General features: G+C 34.7%; 3 protein-coding genes across 3 annotated transcripts; all 3 read left to right on the plus strand.

Moving 5' to 3' along the window:
* Positions 1-1,073: 1,073 nt before the first annotated feature.
* Positions 1,074-1,994, plus strand: LOC110290231 (olfactory receptor 1013). The gene has a single exon (XM_021156726.1). It carries the CDS (start codon positions 1,074-1,076, stop codon positions 1,992-1,994), a length of 921 nt encoding a protein of 306 aa, XP_021012385.1.
* A 6,902-nt stretch (positions 1,995-8,896) lies between these two features.
* LOC110290181 (olfactory receptor 1013-like) lies at positions 8,897-9,814 on the plus strand. Its single transcript, XM_021156675.1, has one exon. The coding sequence runs from the start codon at positions 8,897-8,899 to the stop codon at positions 9,812-9,814; it is 918 nt and encodes a 305-aa protein (XP_021012334.1).
* An 8,075-nt stretch (positions 9,815-17,889) lies between these two features.
* On the plus strand, positions 17,890-18,893 carry LOC110290193 (olfactory receptor 9G4-like). Its single transcript, XM_021156687.1, has one exon. The coding sequence runs from the start codon at positions 17,923-17,925 to the stop codon at positions 18,859-18,861; it is 939 nt and encodes a 312-aa protein (XP_021012346.1). The 5' UTR covers positions 17,890-17,922; the 3' UTR covers positions 18,862-18,893.
* The last annotated feature ends 1,924 nt before the right edge of the window (positions 18,894-20,817 follow it).

Genomic DNA, 20,817 nt, shown 5'->3' on the forward strand with positions numbered 1-20,817 from the left:
TTTGTGATTGGGTTACCTCACTCAGGATGATGCCCTCCAGGTCCATCCATTTGCCTAGGAATTCCATAAATTCATTCTTTTTAATAGCTGAGTAGTAATCCATTGTGTAAATGTACCACATTTTCTGTATCCATTCCTCTGTTGAAGGGCATCTGGGGTCTTTCCAGCTTCTGGCTATTATAAATAAGGATTGGAAAACGATCTTTTCCTATCCTAAATCAGATAGGGAACTAATATCCAATATATATAAAGAACTCAAGAAGGTGAAATCCAGAAAATCAAATAACCCCATTAAAAATGGGGCTCAGAGCTAAACCAAGAATTCTCACCTGAGGAATACTGAATGGCTGAGAAGCACCTGAAAAAATGTTCAGCATCAATAATCATCAGGGAAATGCAAATCAAAACAACCCTGAGATTCCACCTGACACCAGTCAGAATGGCTAAGATCAAAAATTCAGGTGACAGCAGATGCTGGTGAGGAAGTGGAGAAAGAGGAACACTCCTCCATTGTTGGTGGGATTGCAAGATTGGGATTGCAAGAAATCAGTCTGTTGGTTCCTCAGAAAATTGGACATAGTATTACTGGAGGATCCTGCAATACCTCTCCTGGGCATATATCCAGAAGATGTTCCAACCGGTAAGAAGGACACATGCTCCACTATGTTCATAGTAGCCTTATTTATAATTGCCAGAAAATTTATGTATTTTATCACCAGAATTCTTTGGGCTCATTTGCTACAAAGTTATAAGATCACTCAGTCAGCTGAATTATGGTCTGAATTCTTTTTTCTACTTGATAAGTATAAATGCAGCAATACTGTGATAATTCAATAAGTATTATTTTGCAAATGACAAGTTTTCTATATTATGATCTCATGTATAACATATAAGAACATAGAATCATTGTAAATGTTAAAATCTCTTTATTCTTATCTTTTTAATTAAATTTACAAAAATATTATCAATTTCATTTTCCTGACATTTATTTATTCAATTTTTTTATTTATTTAGTACAATGATTTAATTTGAAATTTCATTTTCTCTCCCCTTAAGTTCCATTTCTTATAGCCATGGATCAGAATAATAATAATACCGTTAGTGAGTTCATCATGTTGGGATTCACAACAGATCCTGTGATGCAGAAGGTCCTGTTTGCAGTGTTTCTTGTTGTGTACACATTGACTTTGCTGGGAAATAGCTCCCTCATTATGTTAATTCTCAATGACTCTAGGCTCCACACACCCATGTATTTTTTCATTGGAAACCTATCATTCCTGGACCTTGGATTGTCTTCTGTTTACACACCAAAGATCCTAGAAATCTGCATCTCAGAAGACAAGAGCATCTCCTTCGCTGGTTGTGTGGCTCAGTTCTTCTTCTCAGCTGCACTGGACTATACTGAATGTTACCTTTTGGCTGCCATGGCTTATGACCGCTATGTGGCTATTTCAAAGCCACTGCTTTATTCCCAAGCCATGTCCTTAAAGCTGTGTGTGTGTTTTGTGGCAGCCTCATATGTGGGTGGTTTTATTAACTCTGTGATCATTACCAAAGACACATTTGCCTTGACTTTCTGCAGTGATAATGTAATTGATGACTTTTTCTGTGATATTCCACCCCTGGTGAAGCTCGCATGTGGCAAAAAGAAGAGCTTTCAGTCTGTTTTATTCTTCCTCTTGACTTCCAATGTCATCATCCCCATTGTGTTCATCCTGGCCACCTATCTCTTCATCATTGCCACAATCTTGAGGATCCGTTCCACTCAGGGCCGCCTAAAGGCCTTCTCCACCTGCTCCTCCCATCTCATCTCTGTGACAATGTACTATGGCTCCATTCTTTACATCTATGCTAGGCCTCGGTCCAGCTACTCTTTAGATAGAGACAAAATTGTTTCAACCTTTTACACAGTGGTTTTCCCCATGTTGAATCCCCTAATCTATAGTCTTAGGAATAAGGATGTGAAAGAGGCTCTGAATAAACTCCTCAAGTAAATCAAGGTTATTTCCTTATATTAAGAAGAGAAATATTTAATTGGATTACCTATGTTTCAAGAAAAGTTGACAATTATCATAGTGGTATAAACAAATTATAAAAGTCCATGTGCTTTATCCACAAGATTTCATGGTCTTTATACAAACAGTCCAAGCCAGCTACCATAAAGATACATGTACACTCATGTTTATTGCAGGAATAGTAACAATATCTGCGTTATGGAATCATTCCTGATATCTATCAGTAAATATATACAAGGGACCATTATGATTGGGTAGTGGTAGAACAGGCAATGTATAACTGGTTATTTATTCATCCCTACAGCCTATTCTTTCCAAATCCGTGGTGTAATTATAGATAAAAAATTTACTTATCTCTCTCAAGTCAGACACACTGCTTACATAAAGCTTGCCTTGAAATCTTGTCCTATTTCTCTATTAGCAGAACTTTCTCTGATAAACCAGTGGTATAAATAGTGACACACAGGTTGCTAATAAAGTTTAAACCTTATGCCTTTTGCTAGGACAGCCTCCCAGTTAGCTCATCTAACTTAACCTAATCATCTAAACTTTGATTTGCCACAAGGCTAGCTCTGTATTTCTCTGCTCTGCTTTGGTCCATGTCTGTTCCCCTTGGTGTCTACTCCCAATTTTCCCATGTCTGCTTTCATTTCCCTCCATCCTCTGCATGGAAGTTTCAACCTCTTCTTTCCTGATGAACTATTGGCCATCAGATTTTTATTACAACCGATCAGTAGCAAGACATTCTTTAATGCAATTTTGGATGGATTTTAGGCAGGTGAGGAAGGATGAATATTTACAAAATAGATAATCCAGTGATGAGCCATAGGATGGATAATATCAGAATCTTGCCAGCACTTTGTTCTTTGCCTGTACAGAATTAACAATTGAAAATACAGAGTCTTATGTTCATAGAACATGATGAAAGGATATCCCAATACTGCTAAACTATAGGAATTACAAACATAAAGACTCTGTTTTTTTATAGCTCATAGTATCATGGTTATATTCTATTCCATAGCATTGACTCTTTGCCCTTGATTCCATTTGGATTTCATGCTGTGACATCACTGTCGGTGTGAGTGGCATATACCTTGACTGAAGTGTTCAAGTTTTAGGTTCCCCTTTGCTATTTATTGTATCAGTAGGAGTTCTTCTTGGACGGTACTGTTCTACTGAAATTGACAAGTTAAGGAGGATTTGATGTACACAATACATGAAGAGAGCATGGTAATTGGAGAATATAATAGGGTTGAGTAATTTTTTTCCATAGAATTTGACTATATCTAGGCATACAAGGGGAGGGTAGGAGAGAGAAAGGAGGAAAAGGGGGGGAGAAGAGGAGAAAGAGGAGGAGGATAAGGAGAATGAAGAGGATGATATGAAAGAGGAAAAAATGAGGGGAGATTAGTTAGGGCAACTGTGCAGAGCTTTGCATCCAGTGAAAAATCGGATCTTCCAATGACTCTGTCTGAGGCCCTATGGATAAGAACACTCTCCTCTGTCCATTACTTCCCACATATTTACATATTTAATTGGTACAAGTTGGTAGATTGGTCTCTTGTGGTAGTGAGCAGACTGTTATTGATCTAGTGGAAATGGAAGAAACCAGAACTGTGTAGGAATATATGTATTAATCTATTTAAGAATATTCAAATGCCTATATTGAACCATAAGCAAGTAAATATAATCATGAAAAATTTGAAACCAGTAAAATACAGAATGTGGGGAAATGTGACTGAATATATCCATCAGTTGGGAATCAGTGTCTAAAAAAATTTTCCCGAGTCTTACTGACATTGATCCAACTTCAATAGACAGCTTTGCCTAATTGCTTTGTTGTTCCCCAAGCAAATGAATTGCAAGGTATTTCAGATTTCATTGTCTTGGGATTAAATATTAAATATAAATGATCCTAGAACTAGCTGGTTGAATTTTGGAGACTAGAAAGAGGTATTTTCTTTAAATTTGGTAAGTAGCAGAGTGCCATTGTGTGTATCATTAGAGTTTTATAAATTTTATTTTGCTTTCCTAATGACTCAACAATTGTTTGCTTTCTGCTTCAGGGGGAACTGCAAAGCTTTCTTTTCCTATACCCCCATCATTCTGTAGCAGTTTTTAACTTTCTGAATGAGAAGACATTTAATTTCTTCTATATGAGTTACTATAGGATAATTTACATGAGAGGAACATAGAGAAAAATATAATTAACCTTAGTATGATAGTATTAAATATTCATAATCACTTAGCATGGAACTTAGACTGTCTCAAGTGCTTCACTAAACAATAGATTGGTGTTTCCGAGCTCACATTCAGGGGGAATTATAAAACATTTAAATTCCTTTCAATTTGTTCTTGTTCCCCAGAAAGCAAGAAGAAATGAATGGTTTTGAAAGAATGCTTTCATTCATTCAAGTAAGGTTGGCCAGAATGGAGTTCCTTTCTTCCACTCTTCTCTTCCTCCTTCCCTTCTTCTCTCCCTTCCTTCCTCCTGCCTTCCTTCTTTTTTTCCCACTCCAGGTGACAGGATTGTTGGCATGTGCCAGTCTCAGCTGTCAATATCTTTTACTTAAAGGAAAATTTCAGCGTATGCCTTGATGTCATTAATGAATTCAGAAGAAAAACACAATTATGTACTTAGACTGTTTGTGTGGTGGTTTTGAACTTTTTTATTGCAAAGATCTAGACTATTGACATTCTCAAAGTCATTGCCCCCTATCATAGTTCACAATTTTATGTATAAACCAGTCCAATACATGAGAGTAATAAGCTATAAAAAAGATGAATAATTTGAAGTCATATATAAAAGGCAGGGAGGCCATTGAAGTATATGACTAAATTGAGAGAAAAATAGCAAAGGAATAAATGGGAAAATCAATATTAACTCTTGAATACTTATTATGATATTAGTTTTATATTAAAGTATGGCATGAACAAACACATTCACATTAACATCTCAACATATAATATCTATTACACATCTGGTATTTTAAAATACAATGTGTATATTAAATAAAGTTATAATTTTATAGGATATACATTAATATAGAGATATTCCTTATATTGTAGATTAGGAAAGTGCTCCTCATGAAGATTAATTAGGTTGCCAATGGTGAGCAAACTGTACATCAGTAAGAACAGAGTTCACTTAAATCTTTCTGACCACACATCCCTGGATAAGGAGAATTTGCTATTTCCAAAATATATGTAACTACTCATAAAATATTTTTGGGCACACATATGAGTCATTAAATCTTAGCAAGACTATAAAATAAGAATTCTGCCTTTCCTATAGTAGTGGAAAATTCCACTATGTGCCTTCAATGTTGTGTGGAGTGTGTTTTCATCAGAATGTCTCAAGCTAGTAGAAATGTGAGGAGATTCCATAAACCACTTCTTAGAAAATTGTGCCATCTCAGGGTGAGACTGAGAGAGCGTTGTATTGCCCATGTCAGGTTCTACCAATGCTTTTGAATTAGTGACTGCTAATGAAAATCTTTCTTGTGTTTATTCTATTAGTAAGCAGTTCAGGCTTTTGTTTGGTTTTACTTGCTTTTATTTATTTTTATGTTATTTCTTAATATTTTATTTATTCATTGACAATTTCATATATTATATATACAATGTGCCTTGATCATATATACCCAAAATTAACTCCTCTCCCTCCCTCTCACTCTCTCTCGCTCTCTCTCTCTCCCCTTAAATCTTCTATCCATATATAACCTACCCACTTTCATGTTATTTATAAAATAACACACTGAATCCATTTAAAACTGCTTACATGTGCACAGGTATGGTCTACCCCCTGGAACCTAGATAACCTAACAAGGACACATTCTTGAATAAAATGGTCTTTTCCTTTCCCAGAAGTCATCAGCTACCTTTAGTTCTTCTTCTAGGGCCTATTAAAATAAACTAATTGCTTTTGGTAATGTCTTTTTATGATTTTAATTTATTTTGTCATAGAGTGTACTTAATCATGTTTCCCCTAACCAACTCCTCCCAGATTCTCCATGCCTCTCTGAACACACAATGTCATATTCATTCCCTCACTGCAAAAAAAAAAAAAAAAAAAAAAAAAAAAAAAAAAAAAAAAGAAAATAAGTGAAAATAGAAGCAAATCAAAACAACTAAGACATTTAAGTTTATGTTACATTCCAAAATTTTCAGCTGGGAGTTTAACTAAGTCTTTGTGGTTCCAGTGCTAGGTTTGATTTTCCTCATCTCATTTCCCAGTCTAATCCCAGTCTATGCTAAAGTGGAAAACTAATAGCTCTTGAATCTGAAATAAGTTTTGATACTCAAAAACAGCTATGTCCTTCACAAAAACACTGTATTTAAAGAAATTTTCTGTTCATAAATTCTGCCTTCCGAATTCTGTAGAACTCTTTGGACTTTTTTGTGTCTATTTCTGAAGAACATAGAATACTCATAATTTGGTTATGGCCATGAACGTGGAAAGCCTATTCATTTAGGGTTAATGGTATGACTAGGCATGACTAGAATGTGTCTTTTCCTTGAGTCTATTCAGGATTTGATTGAAATTTTTCTTGAGTATATCCATTCATCCTCTCAAGAAACATGATCCATGGAAACAGAAAAAACGGAAAAACATTTGGTGTATGGAGGCAGGAGTAGAGTTGACCTTTGGATCCTTACTGAGAAGGTCACATATTTATGAGCAAACAAAAATCGATCAATTAAATCTAAGCAGAATGAGCAGATAGTGAAAGTATATTGATTTTTAGTTTTGTTCCCCAGATACAACTAGTCTGTGTAAATAGCTGTGCGTAATCCCATGTAGCATATGTAGCATGCAAAAATAAAGTATAAAAAAATTCTGTGAGGAGTTCATTTCAGTGCTGTCCCTTTTTTACCTTGCTAGATCATGTACTACATGGACAAGAGAAGGGTGGACAGGCCTTAGAGATCTAGAACATAGGGTTACTTGCTCATCTCCAAGAATTGAGAAACATCAAGAAATCTTAAAGTACGTTAGAGTGATTTTCATGGCCCAAAAGCATTGTAGTAGTTTACCATAGCAGAAGGAGCAGACAATATTTAGAGTCTGCTAAGTTTAGTATTCTCATTGCTGATTCAGTATTAATTTATGACCCCAGAAGTCTTCCAGCTTCTTCAGTAGAGTCTAATTTTGGGGGTTCATAGCATTCTCATGAGACTGGGGTAAGACACATGAGCACACTCTTTTCTAGCACTTCAATTTTAGTATTATTTTTCTCCAGCACTAGCAGGAGTTTTCTGCAGCCACAGATCAGTATAGAAAGATCATGGGTAAATTTACTTTTAAGTACAAAGTATAGCACTTGGCATGCAATAAGAATTCAAAACATATTGTAAATGTTTTTGCAAGATGGCTCACATGTGTTCATTGTTGTGACCAGAGGAGGGCTGAAGAACAGGTGAGATGTGCAAGACAGGTCTGGGATTATGACCCCTAACAATCAAAGAAGGTACTTTTAATTTTCCTTTTGTTTCTATAAATCCCATAATGGAGATATAGGCATCTGGATACAAATGAGACTTTGACATTCTGTATTTACATAATATAAAAAAAGTTTAGGTTTTCTGTGTGAACAATCTTAAGTGTAAATCCAATTTATTTGTTGATATCTGCACTTAATATATTTGATATCTGTCCCTATACTTGCAAAATGAAGATGATGTAGCCTTGGTGTTCTTAGGTTGTCATAACATGATACCATGTAGTAATGTCTTCAACAATGTGCAATTGCATTTTCAGAGATTTGCAGGTTGCACTAAGTAAAAAATCAGGGTGGATCTATGGTTGCCTTAAATGATTTACATTTCACAAACTAGAAATGCCCATCTGAGACAAAGGGATGGAGGAAAAGATAGGAAACAAGAGGGATATGGAGAGGGATAGGGAGAGGCAAGAGTGGTTTCTCATCAAAGCACTTAACTGTATAGACTAGGACATCAGGTTTTTCTTCTGGAATTTCATCCCTTTCCCAAATGCAGTCACATTGAATTCATCAAATGAAATGCAGGAAACAAGTATGCATTAAGTATCAACACAACAATGATATGTTGAAAGGAGGTATCTCAAATATCAAGACTAGCTTCGCATATACACATTTCTTCTGCCTCTTCTCAATCTCCAACCACTTATTTTCAGTTTAATATATTTTTGTTTGCCTTTGAAAATGCTTATGTGGGTGAGGGTGCATTATGGGAAGGGGTTCATGTGTACATGTGTGTATGTGTGGAGCTTAGAGGGCAACTTTTGGTGTTGTTCCTTTAGCTTGTAGTTTTGTTTTGTTTTTTGTTTTGTTTTTTGTTTTTGTTGTTGTTGTTTTTTTTGACTGTCTCTTACTGGCCTGGAATCCATCAAATAGGCTATGCTAATGCCAGTGAACAAGAGGGATGCTTTAGCCTTGGCCTCTTTTATACTGGCATCAAAAGTGTGTACTACAGTGTCTGGTTTATATTTTGAAGTCATTTCTTGGCCTTAACCTAAACTTTTCATGCTCATAAGGCAAGCTCTTTAGGAAAAGAGCTATTCCTCAGTATTTGGGTAGTAATTTTATAATTGGGAAATAAACCAAGTCTATTCAATCAAAATATTTGTCATTTAATTGGGTGAAAATAAATTATGATTGACTCCATGATATTTTTTCTATTTTTGTTTTGTTAAAAATACTTATATTTTCATAAAATAAATGTTGATTACTATTCACACTCTCTCAACTTTTCTGAGATCTCACATCCAAGTACATACCTTTATTGGATTACTTACAATTTTGAAATTTTATTTATTGAATGTAATTCCCATTTATTTACCATAACAGGTCAAGCTAAATTCTAATTTTATCTAATCCTAGGTGAGATTACCTAGTGGAATGGAACAATATAATGATACAGTGACTGAGTTCATCCTGGTAGGATTCACAACAGACCCTGTCATGCAGCTGGTTCTGTTTGTTATTTTTCTTGCTGTGTATGCATTAACTGTGTTAGGAAACAGCACCCTCATTGTGTTGATCTGCAATGACTCTAGGCTCCATACACCCATGTATTTCTTCATTGGAAATCTGTCTTTTCTGGATCTTGGATTGTCCACAGTGTATACACCAAAGATCTTAGTGACCTGCATCTCTGAAGATAAAAGCATCTCCTTTTCTGGCTGTGTGGCTCAATTCTTCTTCTCTGCTGGACTTGGGTATACTGAGTGTTATCTGTTAGCTGCCATGGCTTATGACCGCTATGTGGCTATTTCAAAGCCACTGCTTTATTCCCAAGCCATGTCCTTAAAGCTATGTGCATTTTTAGTTGGAGTCTCATATTTGGGTGGTTTAATTAACTCTTTCATAATCACCAAAGACACATTTGCCTTGACTTTCTGCAATGATAATGTAATTGATGACTTTTTCTGTGATATTCCACCCCTGGTGAAGCTCGCATGTGGCAAAAAGAAGAGCTTTCAGTCTGTTTTATTCTTCCTCTTGACTTCCAATGTCATCATCCCCATTGTGTTCATCCTGGCCACCTATCTCTTCATCATTGCCACTATCTTGAGGATCCGTTCCACTCAGGGCCGCCTAAAGGCCTTCTCCACCTGCTCCTCCCATCTCATCTCTGTGACATTGTACTATGGCTCCATTCTTTACATCTATGCTAGGCCTCGGTCCAGCTACTCTTTAGATAGAGACAAAATTGTTTCAACCTTTTACACAGTGGTTTTCCCTATGTTGAATCCCCTAATCTATAGTCTTAGGAATAAGGATGTGAAAGAGGCTTTGAGTAAACTGTTCAAATAATCACAACCATATTCTACAAAAAAAGGGCAAAGATGAGTTTGATTTAGAGATTGTATGTATAGTAATGCTTTCCCCATTGTCCATCATACTTATGAATTATTATAGTATTAGTTATTCTATGTAAACACTTGAGGATGACAGTTTGCATTATCTGTGCTTGAGGATGACAGTTCAAATTATCCAATATTAAAAATCAAACATTTCACAAGGCAATATTTGAAAACAAAATATGCATATTTACATTCATTTATATATTACTCTTGACTGAAATCAAATAAAGAAATATTCTACCAAAGATTTTTCTACTATAACAAAACTACAGATTGTGTTTTCCTTGAAGTAAAATTATGTAGACTGATTCCTGTAGAATAGAGTGATTAAATTTCCAATCAAATATACTATAGATTGACCTAATGCTTTCTCCACATATAGATCTCACTTCTTTACTGTCATAGTGTGCTATGGTTCAGTTCTCTTCATTAATCCCTACTTTTTCATAATCCTTGAAACAGAACAAGGCTAAAGTAATATCTATATTCCATACTGTCGTGGTTTTAATTTAGAATCCTATATCCTATTGATTAAACAAATTAATTATGTTGATGATGCACTGAGGAAAATCGTAGATTACAAAAAAAATTGTAAAATCAAAATATGGGTAAAATAGTTTTGAAAAACCTGTTTGTTGATCTATGGCTGTTTTTACCCTGTACTCCCAGATAAAAATAAAATATAAAAAATAATTATTATACTATGTTTATTAAATTAGTTCTTTTTGAATTAGCATTATCATATTTTAATATGTTGTTAAATAAATGAAGCATGGGAATATGAAAAGCCTGTGTGTTTTTACTAAAATTTATTGAAATATATTTTATGTCTATAATTGCATATGCTTAAAGTAAGCAACACAATGTTTTGATATACATTGTGATTATATTATTATGAAGTTGGTTAGTAAACTTATCACATCAGATACTATTTAAGTTTTTGTGAAACAGTCTATAATCCATCCAACCCATTTAAACAATTTAATCTTGTATTTATTTAGCATGCTTTATGTTAAATATATTTTTAAAATTTCCCCTTGTGAAACTTAATTTGTTATTTTATCTTCTGCAGCCCTGCTAAGTTCCAGAAACTACAAATGTAATTTGGTCTTTTTTTATGTATTTAACCCCATAAATACTTGAGTTCATGCAGTATGTGCCCTTTTGGCACTCAGGCAAATTCCTATGGCAGTTATCCCCAGTGCTTTCTATGTTGCTGAAAATGGAGTGATTTACTGATTTTTCAAAGTGTGTCTGTATTTGTGTGTGTGTGTGTGTGTGTGTGTGTGTGTGTGTGTGTATTGTACCTTATATAAATTGCTTAGTATATACAGGGTTTATCTATACCTGTACTCTTGTGATTGTGAAATAAACCCAAAATTCCAGATATCTTTTGTTAAGTGGATTTTATTTACACTGAACATCCCTTACAAAATGAGATTGTTGAAACTGTATGGTAGTTTTATTGTAAAAATCCTTTTAAGTAATTTTCACACTATTTGTTGTGATTATTATAATTTATGTTTGCACCACTAGTTTACAGGAGTTTCTTCCACTTAAAATCCTAGCACTTCTTTTTTCTTTAAATTTTTTCTATTTTAACAAGTATGAAGGATAACTAATATGAGTTCAAAATTTGTGTTAGTTATCATTTTTTTTAATTCTCTACTATACACAATGTGTATGTGCTTTAAATTATTTGAGTAGCATCTGCTCAGACATTTTTTTTTCCTTTTTGGCTGTTTTTTTCTATACATACACTATCTTATAATTGGAATTATGAGAAAGTAAAGAGGAAGATGTACATATGTTACATTTTCGTTGTGACCTGCACCTGTAATATTTAAATCCAGGGAATTTATCATTACATATTTACAGAATCATCATTAGTACAGGGTTAAGAGACTCAACATAATGTATAAGTAAGGAATTATGAACACACATCTGCACCATTTATCTCTAAAGATTTTTGGCCCACTTAACAGGAAGGACCATTAATAAAATATATATAATGTGACTTTAATTCCATTTTTAGGATAGCCTTGCCCTGTCATAGTTAATCACCCCAACTTCTCTACTTGTAGTAACTCAAGAAAAAAAATTACAAAATGAATAGGACCTGGGGAACTCTGAAGAAGGAAGTGCTAGCCCAGCTACTTATGTTTCTTTCTAGAACCCTCTTGGATCTCGATATATATTCTCAGGCACGTTTACAGTCTCTTACCTCCTCTACAAGGAGATATGTGAGAAAAAATTTGACGTAGCTGGCATGAACATCCTAAGTCTTTGAGGACAGGTTTGCAAGGAATCTATTGCTTTTTTTCACTATTTGTAAGTAATAAAGCCTTTTCATGTTATTTACTATGCATGAGGAGTTGTGGCTCTTAGACGTCAGCTAAGTTGGAAGCAGGACAAAGTGAACATCCCTTACAAAAGTGCTACAGAAGACAGTATATTTTCTTTTCTAGTTTTTATTGCTTTACTGGCTGCAACTGAAAGATAAAAAGATTTTGTTGGCAATACATGAATCTTAATAAATACTTTTACTCAGAGTTACTGTGAAGTTCAAGTAACGAATCAAGAGTAGGTATAGAATAGTAATCTAGAAGAGAGAGAAAAGGAGACATATATAAGTAGAAGAAATAAAAGATTTATATCATAGACAGTGAGAATTCAAAACTCTATATCCCAAAGAGTCATGACAAAAATTTTTATTAGGTAAAATAATTATTTACAAAAATATTTTAAGAATTCTTCTTTCATTTTTGAGTATAATATATAATTAATTTAAAAGTTATAGAACATTCCACTTTGATAAATAAATTTCCTAATTTAACATTCTTTTGTCTATGAAATTGAAGTTTCACCAAAATAAAATCCTTCTGTTGGTCACCACATGAAATTGTTTTCTGAATACAAACAAACTGGCTGGCTTAAATAAGAAAAGTTCATCTTCTTATAGTTTTGGATGTTGTTACATTTGGTTTTATGTCAAAATGACATAAGCTTAGTCATTAAAATAGAGGAGATTGCTATAAGAAAATGCCCTCACCCAACTGGCCTGTCACTCCAATGTGAGCAGATGGTGGTGGATAATCAAGTATGTTGAGAAAGTCAAAGGGGACAAGTCAGTAAACAGCACTCGTTATGGTCTCTGCAACAGTTCCTGTTTCAAGGTTTTCCCTGAGTTTCTGTCATGGTTAGGCATTTAACTTCAAGTTATCAACAAGTTGCTGCTTATGTAATCCTTATTCAATAATATAGATAGCATAAGCTAGTGGGTTTCAGTCTGAAACCTCTATACATGAATATGTTGTGCCTTAATTATGTCTATTTTCTCTAGCTCTATTCTTTTTTTTTTGTTTGTTTGTTTGTTTGTTTGTTTGTTTTGTTTTTTCCATACAGGGTTTCTCTCTGTAGTCCTGGCTGTCCTGGAACTCACTTTGTAGACCAGCCTGGCCTTGAACTCAGAAATCCACCTGCCTCTGCCTCCCAAGTGCTGGGATTAAAGGCATGTGCCACCATGCCTGGCTCTAGATCTATTCTTGTCTTTTTCTCTGCTCCACTCCCTACCCTGTCTTTCTTTTAATGGGACAAAACAAGATTCCTGAAGACAAGGCAAAAGCCCTCATATGGAGACTGGACAAGGCAATCAGTAAAAGGAAAAACATTTCAAAGAGTTTCCCAATGTACACCAGTTTCCACTGTTAGGATTCCCATAAAACACCAAGATAATAGCCATAACATATATGCAGAAGACCTGGTGAGAACCCATGCAGGCCTGGGGCTTGCTGTTTCAGTCTGAGTCCATGTGAGGACTTCTTAGTTAATTTAATGGGCTATGTTTTCCTGGTGTCCTCCATTCCCTCTGACTCCTAGAGTTTTTCCTCCCTCATTTCTGTAGGGGCCCCAATAATTAAGGAGAGCCACCTAATGGAGATATTGAATTTATATTCTCTCTGACCAAATCCAATTTTCAGGGTTGCCCTTAGTGCTGCAACAGAACACCAGAAGATCCCACGCTATTTTCTGACGAGTTTTTTTTTTCAGGTTTTCCTTTGTTCTCACTTTATTCTCCCTACCCTTCCTGTGTCCCCTTTCCTTTTTCTACACTTTCTATTTTTCACCAATAGATCAGGGTTTCTTGATGGACAAGACAATATATTGTAGCCTGAAGATTAAGAAGAGCATAGGACAAAGAATAATATAGATTATGTTATAAGTCCAAGATAAGCTTAATTACCAAAATTTAAGTCTGTTTTCAGACATATTTAATGATGAAATTGAGGCAGCCATATATCAACTTTTAAAATGTGTTGCTGAATTCATCTTATCCTAATTAATTCAGTATCCTCAAATTCCAGATGGACTCTAATTAAGTCTTTGGAGACATAGGCACATATTCTTCTACTGCTAAGTTGGGAAAGTCTCAAAGGGATGTTAAGGAAATATGTATACTGAGTTCAGTGGACATAGGTCATGCATGAGAGAGTAGAGAAAATGTGTTACATCTAAGAATTTGTTCTTCTAACCAAAGGTAAGCATAAATAGTAAAGCTTAGCCAAGCAAGGTGGTTCCTCTGTGACTTTGGCTGCAATTAGAATAAGCACAGTCCATTTTGGTTGTAAATGGATTGGTTCTATATACACACATGCACACCTTTCTTTTCAGTCAGATCGTATTTGATAAGATGCATATTCCTAATCTACACCTTTAAATTTTTTCTGAGGCCATACCATGGATATTCTTATTTACTCAGGGGAAATTAAGAGGACAGAATCTGTGGTATTTTTGTGAATTTAGTTCTTGTTTTGAACTTTGCTTCCCAGACGTCCAAGGTATGAGGTTTTCATTTCTTGGTACTAATTTTAAAGTGCCAAAAAGTCATATTTTCACTGAATTTGAGGTACTCCTATGAAGAGAGCAGGGGAGGGATGCTATGGAGTAAGAGGTGTCTTAACAAAACTTATTCTTAATGCATTCCCTATGGGAAACATCTTCATAAGCCATAATTTGTAGAGGAAGACAGATCTTGATAGATTATTTAGAATTGGAGGCTTTAGTTTGATAACTTTTGATATTTTTTTCCTTATTGCTTCCAAAGCATGCTTTAGTTGACAACTGATTAGAAGTTCCTGGTAGGTTATAGACTTTGAAAATGAGCTTTTAGTTTTACTTTTATTCTGTCTTTCTAGTTATGAGATAATGCTGTATACTTGGAGAATCTAACAGCCTGTAGATTTTTTACTATCAATTGTGTGATTAGGAGTCAACAGCTGAGGAAATAGTTATATGATAGACCACCAATGGCTCATTTACTCACTATAGAAATACTTATTAAGTGCTGAACATTTGTTAGAAACTATCCTATGTAGTACATTATATTTGCAAGCATGATAGCAAAGAGTAAAACACGACAGTATCCTTTTACAGTCATTTCAAATGCTGTAGTAAATTGCTCCATTCATGCATTTAAATTTTTTAATGGTTTTCAAATTGCATGAAACATTATATTTAATGTGTCTTTAAACTTCTCTTAGAGATTTTTGGTGTTTGAAGATACAAAGTACAAGGATTTTAACTCTCTTGATGCCATCACATTAAAGATGAGACTCTTCTGTCAGTTAGCACTGTGATGTCAAAAATGCCCCCAATCATGTTTATATTCCCACAGCACCAAAGAGAAAGTGAAAACATGTGGTTTTAAAATAAATATTTTAAAATATTTTTAGTAATTAAAGAAGTTGATGTTAGCTAACGCATAGGCTCAGTGAGTGAGAGATGGGAAGACACAGCCATTCATTTTTTACCATTTGTAACGTCTTAATGTTTGGGAAATATTTTTGTTTTGTGAAAATAATTTTATTTTCATATCATGTATTCTGAAAAATTCTTCCCCTCCCTCATCACTTCCTAGATCCTCTCCACCTCTGTGCTCATCTGATTCCATACCTTATTTATCTCCTTCTTTAGAAAATAAACAGGCTGAAAATATGGGAGAATAATTAAAAAATTAAAATAAAACCAAAGTTTAAGTAGATAATTTCAGAAAATTAAATAAAATCAGAATTAAGCAAAACAAACAGACCAAAAGAAAAACAAAAGCAAAGAAAACCTACAGGAAACTCATAGTAGACAGACACACACCATAAAAACACAGAATCAGAAATAATAATAGATAAGTAAAAGACAAGTAAAGTGAAAAATGCTCCAACAAAGCATTATGAGACAAAAATATCTCCAAAAACATCCCAGCATTTATTTTACGGCGGCTATTTACTGCTGGGTCATGTTTATATTTTAATAATATTAAAATTATTTTCACAAAACATGGGTCCTTCGGTAAGTGTGGTTTGTATTACCAGTGAGGTGCCTTTGGAGAAAACTAAATTTTTTCCTTGCCTATTAGCCTGGAGATATATTTACTTTCTTTCTTTTTTATTATTAGGTATTTCCTTTATTTACATTTCAAACGTTATCCCCTCCACCTATTTCCCCTCCAAAATCCCCCTGTCCCATCCCTTCTCCCCCTGCGCACCAATCCATCCACTCCTGCTTTCATGTCCTGGCACTCCCTTACACTGGGGCATCAAACCTTCACAAGACCAAGAGCCCCTCTTCCCACTGATGTTTGACAAGGCCATCCTCTGCTACTTATACAGCTGGAGCCATGAGTCCCTCCGTGTGTACTCTCTGGTTGGTGGTTTAGTCCTTGGGAGCTCAGGAGGTACTGGTTAGTTCATATTGTTGTTCTTTCTAGGGGGCTGTAAATACCTTCAGGTCCTTTCTCTAGATCCTCCATTGTGGGACCCTGTGCTTAGTCCAATGGATGGCTGAGAGCATCCACCTCTGTATTTGTCAGGCACTGGCAGAGCTTCTCAGGAGACAGCTATATCAGGATCCTGTCAGCAAGCACTTGTTGGAATCCACAATAGTGTCTGGGTTTAGTAACTCTGTATGGGATGGATCCCCAGGTGGGACAGTCTCTGGATAGTCTTTCTTCAGTCTGTGCTCCACACTTTGTATCTCCTCCCATGGGTATTTTGTCCCCCCTTCTAAGAAGGATGGAAGTGTCCACACATTGATACTTTCAATCAAGGAAATTCTGAGTTACATTATGAACTAGGCTGCTCACTAGATCATCTTTATCACTTTAGACATCCAATTAAATCTGTGATTTCCTTTTATCAATTAATTCAACAGGTGTATCATGTCCCCTCATGGTAAGGATAAAAGTTGGAGGTAAGATTTATCGTCATAACTGGAACATAGTAATTAATAGTTTTTCTCTGTGTACTTATAGTTTGGAAGACTGCAATATACTGCTGCTCATAAAATATCATGAAAATTCCTAGCATATAAGATGTTTTTCATAGCTTATGGAAAGATTATTGAATATTTTAAATTTAATGGAAACTCTCTAGGTTCTTAGGTTATAACAGTACACAAGACAGAGAACTAAGAATAATATTCTAGAAAAGACAACAGATTTTTTTATTAAATTTAAAAGTTGTAATTTGTTTCATTCATGTATTTAAGTTTTTAATTAATAATGTATATATTTTATTGGATTATTCTTTTAAAATATGCTCACAACTATACCTAGTTGAATATTTTCTTGTGCATTTTTTAGTCAGTCTGACAACCAATCAAAACATCTTACATAAGGTTCATGAGCTTTCTGTATCTTGTAGTTTTGGTAATAGAATGGCTCTGAATTATGCAGTTCAGTAATGAAACTGAAAATCTTTAATTTAAAACTTGGGCTATTGCTTTAATTGCAGGAGTCTTTCATACTCATAGCAAAAACCCCACAATTCTTTGATCATCATGCCATTATTTAAAGGAGTAAATGTCTATAAACCTCCAGTCATTGTTGATTGATGGATACATTGCTTAAATATCTTAGTAGGCTATATTACTAATCTATGTTTTCACCACATCATGTTATTCAGGTCCAGTATTTGTTGATTGCTTATTTTTCTTAATCTCTTATGAGATTATCTCTAAACTGTGTCTTCCCTGCATCCTTCTACACTGGATTTCCCCTTTGTCAACATGGAAGTAGACAATCGTACGATCCTGACTGAATTTATTCTTCTGGGCTTCTCAGCAGACCCCCATTGGCAGCTGATTCTATTTGGAATATTTCTAACCATCTACTTGATGACCTTGTCAGGGAACATGACCTTGATTATTTTAATCCGCATCGATTCCAGGCTGCACACACCCATGTACTTTTTTATTGGAGGTCTATCTTTTTTGGACTTCTGGTATAATTCTGTATACATACCAAAAATCTTGGTCAACTGTGTTTCAGAGGATAAGCGTATTTCTTTGGCTGGTTGTGGGGCTCAGTTTTTCTTTTCCTGTGTAGCAGCCTACACTGAGTGCTACCTGCTGGCAGCCATGGCATATGATCGACATGCTGCAATTTGTAGCCCATTGCTCTATTCAAGCATCATGTCCACTTCTCTCTGTGCTGGCCTAGTGGGGGCCTCCTACGTGGGAGGGTTTTTGAATGCCATAGCCCATACTGCCAACACTTTCAGGCTAAGGTTCTGTGGTAAAAATATTATTGATCACTTTTTATGTGATGTGCTTCCATTGGTAAAAATGTCTTGTACAGACACCCGTGTCTATGTGAAAATTCTTTCCAGTATGGTGGGCTTCACTGTCCTCTCAAACATTCTTGTCATCCTAATTTCCTATCTCAACATCCTGCTGGCTATACTGAGGATCCGCTCAGCCTCAGGAAGACGAAAGGCTTTCTCCACCTGTGCCTCTCACCTGGTCTCTGTTACACTCTTCTATGGCTCCCTGCTCTTCATGTATTCAAGACCCAGTTCCAACTACTCCCTGGAGAGAGACAAAGTAGCTGCCATGTTCTATACCATCATCAATCCATTACTCAACCCTTTCATCTATAGCTTGAGAAACAAAGATGTCAAAGAAGCCTTTAAGAAGTTGATGCAGACTATAAAACAGCAAACCTGAAGATTGCATTTATACAATGGGGCTGTTCAAAACTCGCTTATAGACATGTTTGTTGCATTTCTCTCTTTAGTTTGAGTTAGAAGAATATACTCACAACCATGAAAGTCTTAATTGCATTCTTTTTAGCTATGATTAATATAGTCTTGCTATGTAAACCTTTCCAAATCCAAAATGATGGATTTTTCTTCGTAATATCCTTGTTTACTTGCAATACTAGCTTTAAAAAAGAATGCTTCTCCATTTTTGGTAGGGATGATACTGTGAAAAGAATGAAATAACAGAAGTTGAATTGTTTTCTACTACTTAGTTTGATTTTGAAATTTTGGGCATGAACTGTATCAAATATGGAAATGATAAAAGTGGTTAGATTGGTAAAAATTTGTTTACGATTTTATAAATTAGTTTTCTTACTAAGGTGTCTCTTACATTTCTTCCTATGAATATAATTAAACACAAAAATATATATGTGTACAACTTTTGTTTTCTGCACCTAGATATTAATAAAATGTTTTAAAGAAGTATTTTGAATTAAATAAAAATAAAAGGCTGGAGACATGGCTTATTGATTATAGCATATATTGCTCTTGCAGAAGACCAGAGGTCAGATCCAAATATCCACATTGAGTGGCTCATCATTGTCTGTAACTTAGACTACAGATGCATCTGATGTCTCTGGCCTCTAAGCACCTGAAAAGAAGTGCACATGCCCATATACAAACACAGACAATGTGTACATAATTAAAAGCAAAATAAATCTTCAAATAAATATTTAAAAATAAAATATTCTAAATCTAACATTAAAACACATTTTTATGCTAGTATTTTAACCTAAAAGAGTACATATATTGTCCTTATGATTTCCTTCAATATAAGTCCCATTGAAGTAAAATATTATAATTAATTGGAAAAGGCTTAAGTAAAATTATATTCAGATCTATTCTGGACCCCATGATTGTTTTCTTTCCTCAGGTATTTTATGTCAACTTTCAGTTCAGTATTTTTCATAATGTAGTGGCTTAGTTGATATTTTAGTTACCTTTGTAAGATTTTAATCAAAATATTAAAAATCCTGCACTTTGCAAATGAAGATAATACAACTCAATGTTGGAACTTCCCTATTGAAAAGAATGTTGGTGTTGTGAGAATGAGCTAATTATGTTATTAAGTTAATTTTCAATTTGTTATTTTAGAAGTGAAACATAACATCTTTTCACTTTTGTAATGGACCTTGATTCAGCTTCTTTAATTGTAAATTATTTCTAAATAGACTCAGTATATTACAATTCACATTGTAGTCTGACATAAAATGATAATGCAAATGATACATGTAATACCCTTATTTAATTTATTATCATAAAAAAAATTGAAAATATTCAGTTTTATTGCTGTATTTTTCTTTTATGAAAATAGATTATTTTCTGATAAGATATACATAATATATCCTCATTACATTACCCCTTCTATTTCTCCCTGTTTCTGACCACTTCCTCTTCCATCTAGATCCACTCATTTTCTGTATCTCCTTAAAAACAAAGCAAACAAGTGAAACACTCCAAACAACGAACAAACAAAACAAAACAAGAAAACAAGTTTCTAAGAGATACCAAAACAGGAAACAATAAAATATAATAAGATGAAACAAAAAGCATCACATTGAACTTAGACATGCCAAATGAACCAAAGGAAAAGAGCCTATGAGAACTCACAAGAATCAGAGACTTCTTGTGCACACATACAGGAGTCCCATAACAATACTGAACTGAAACCTATAGTATGTGCAGGGGATCTGGTGGAGACCATCATCTTTTCTTACTCTTACAGACTTTCTTCACCCTCTCTGGTTTTCCTTAACTTGAAGGGAAAGACTTGATGGAGACATCCCATTTACAGATGTGTGTTCCAAGCTCTCTCTCTCTCTCTCTCTCTCTCTCTCTCTCTCTCTCTCTCTCTCTCTCT

The sequence above is a fragment of the Mus caroli genome, chromosome 2, assembly GCF_900094665.2.
Source record: "Mus caroli chromosome 2, CAROLI_EIJ_v1.1, whole genome shotgun sequence".
Lineage (NCBI taxonomy): Eukaryota > Metazoa > Chordata > Mammalia > Rodentia > Muridae > Mus > Mus caroli.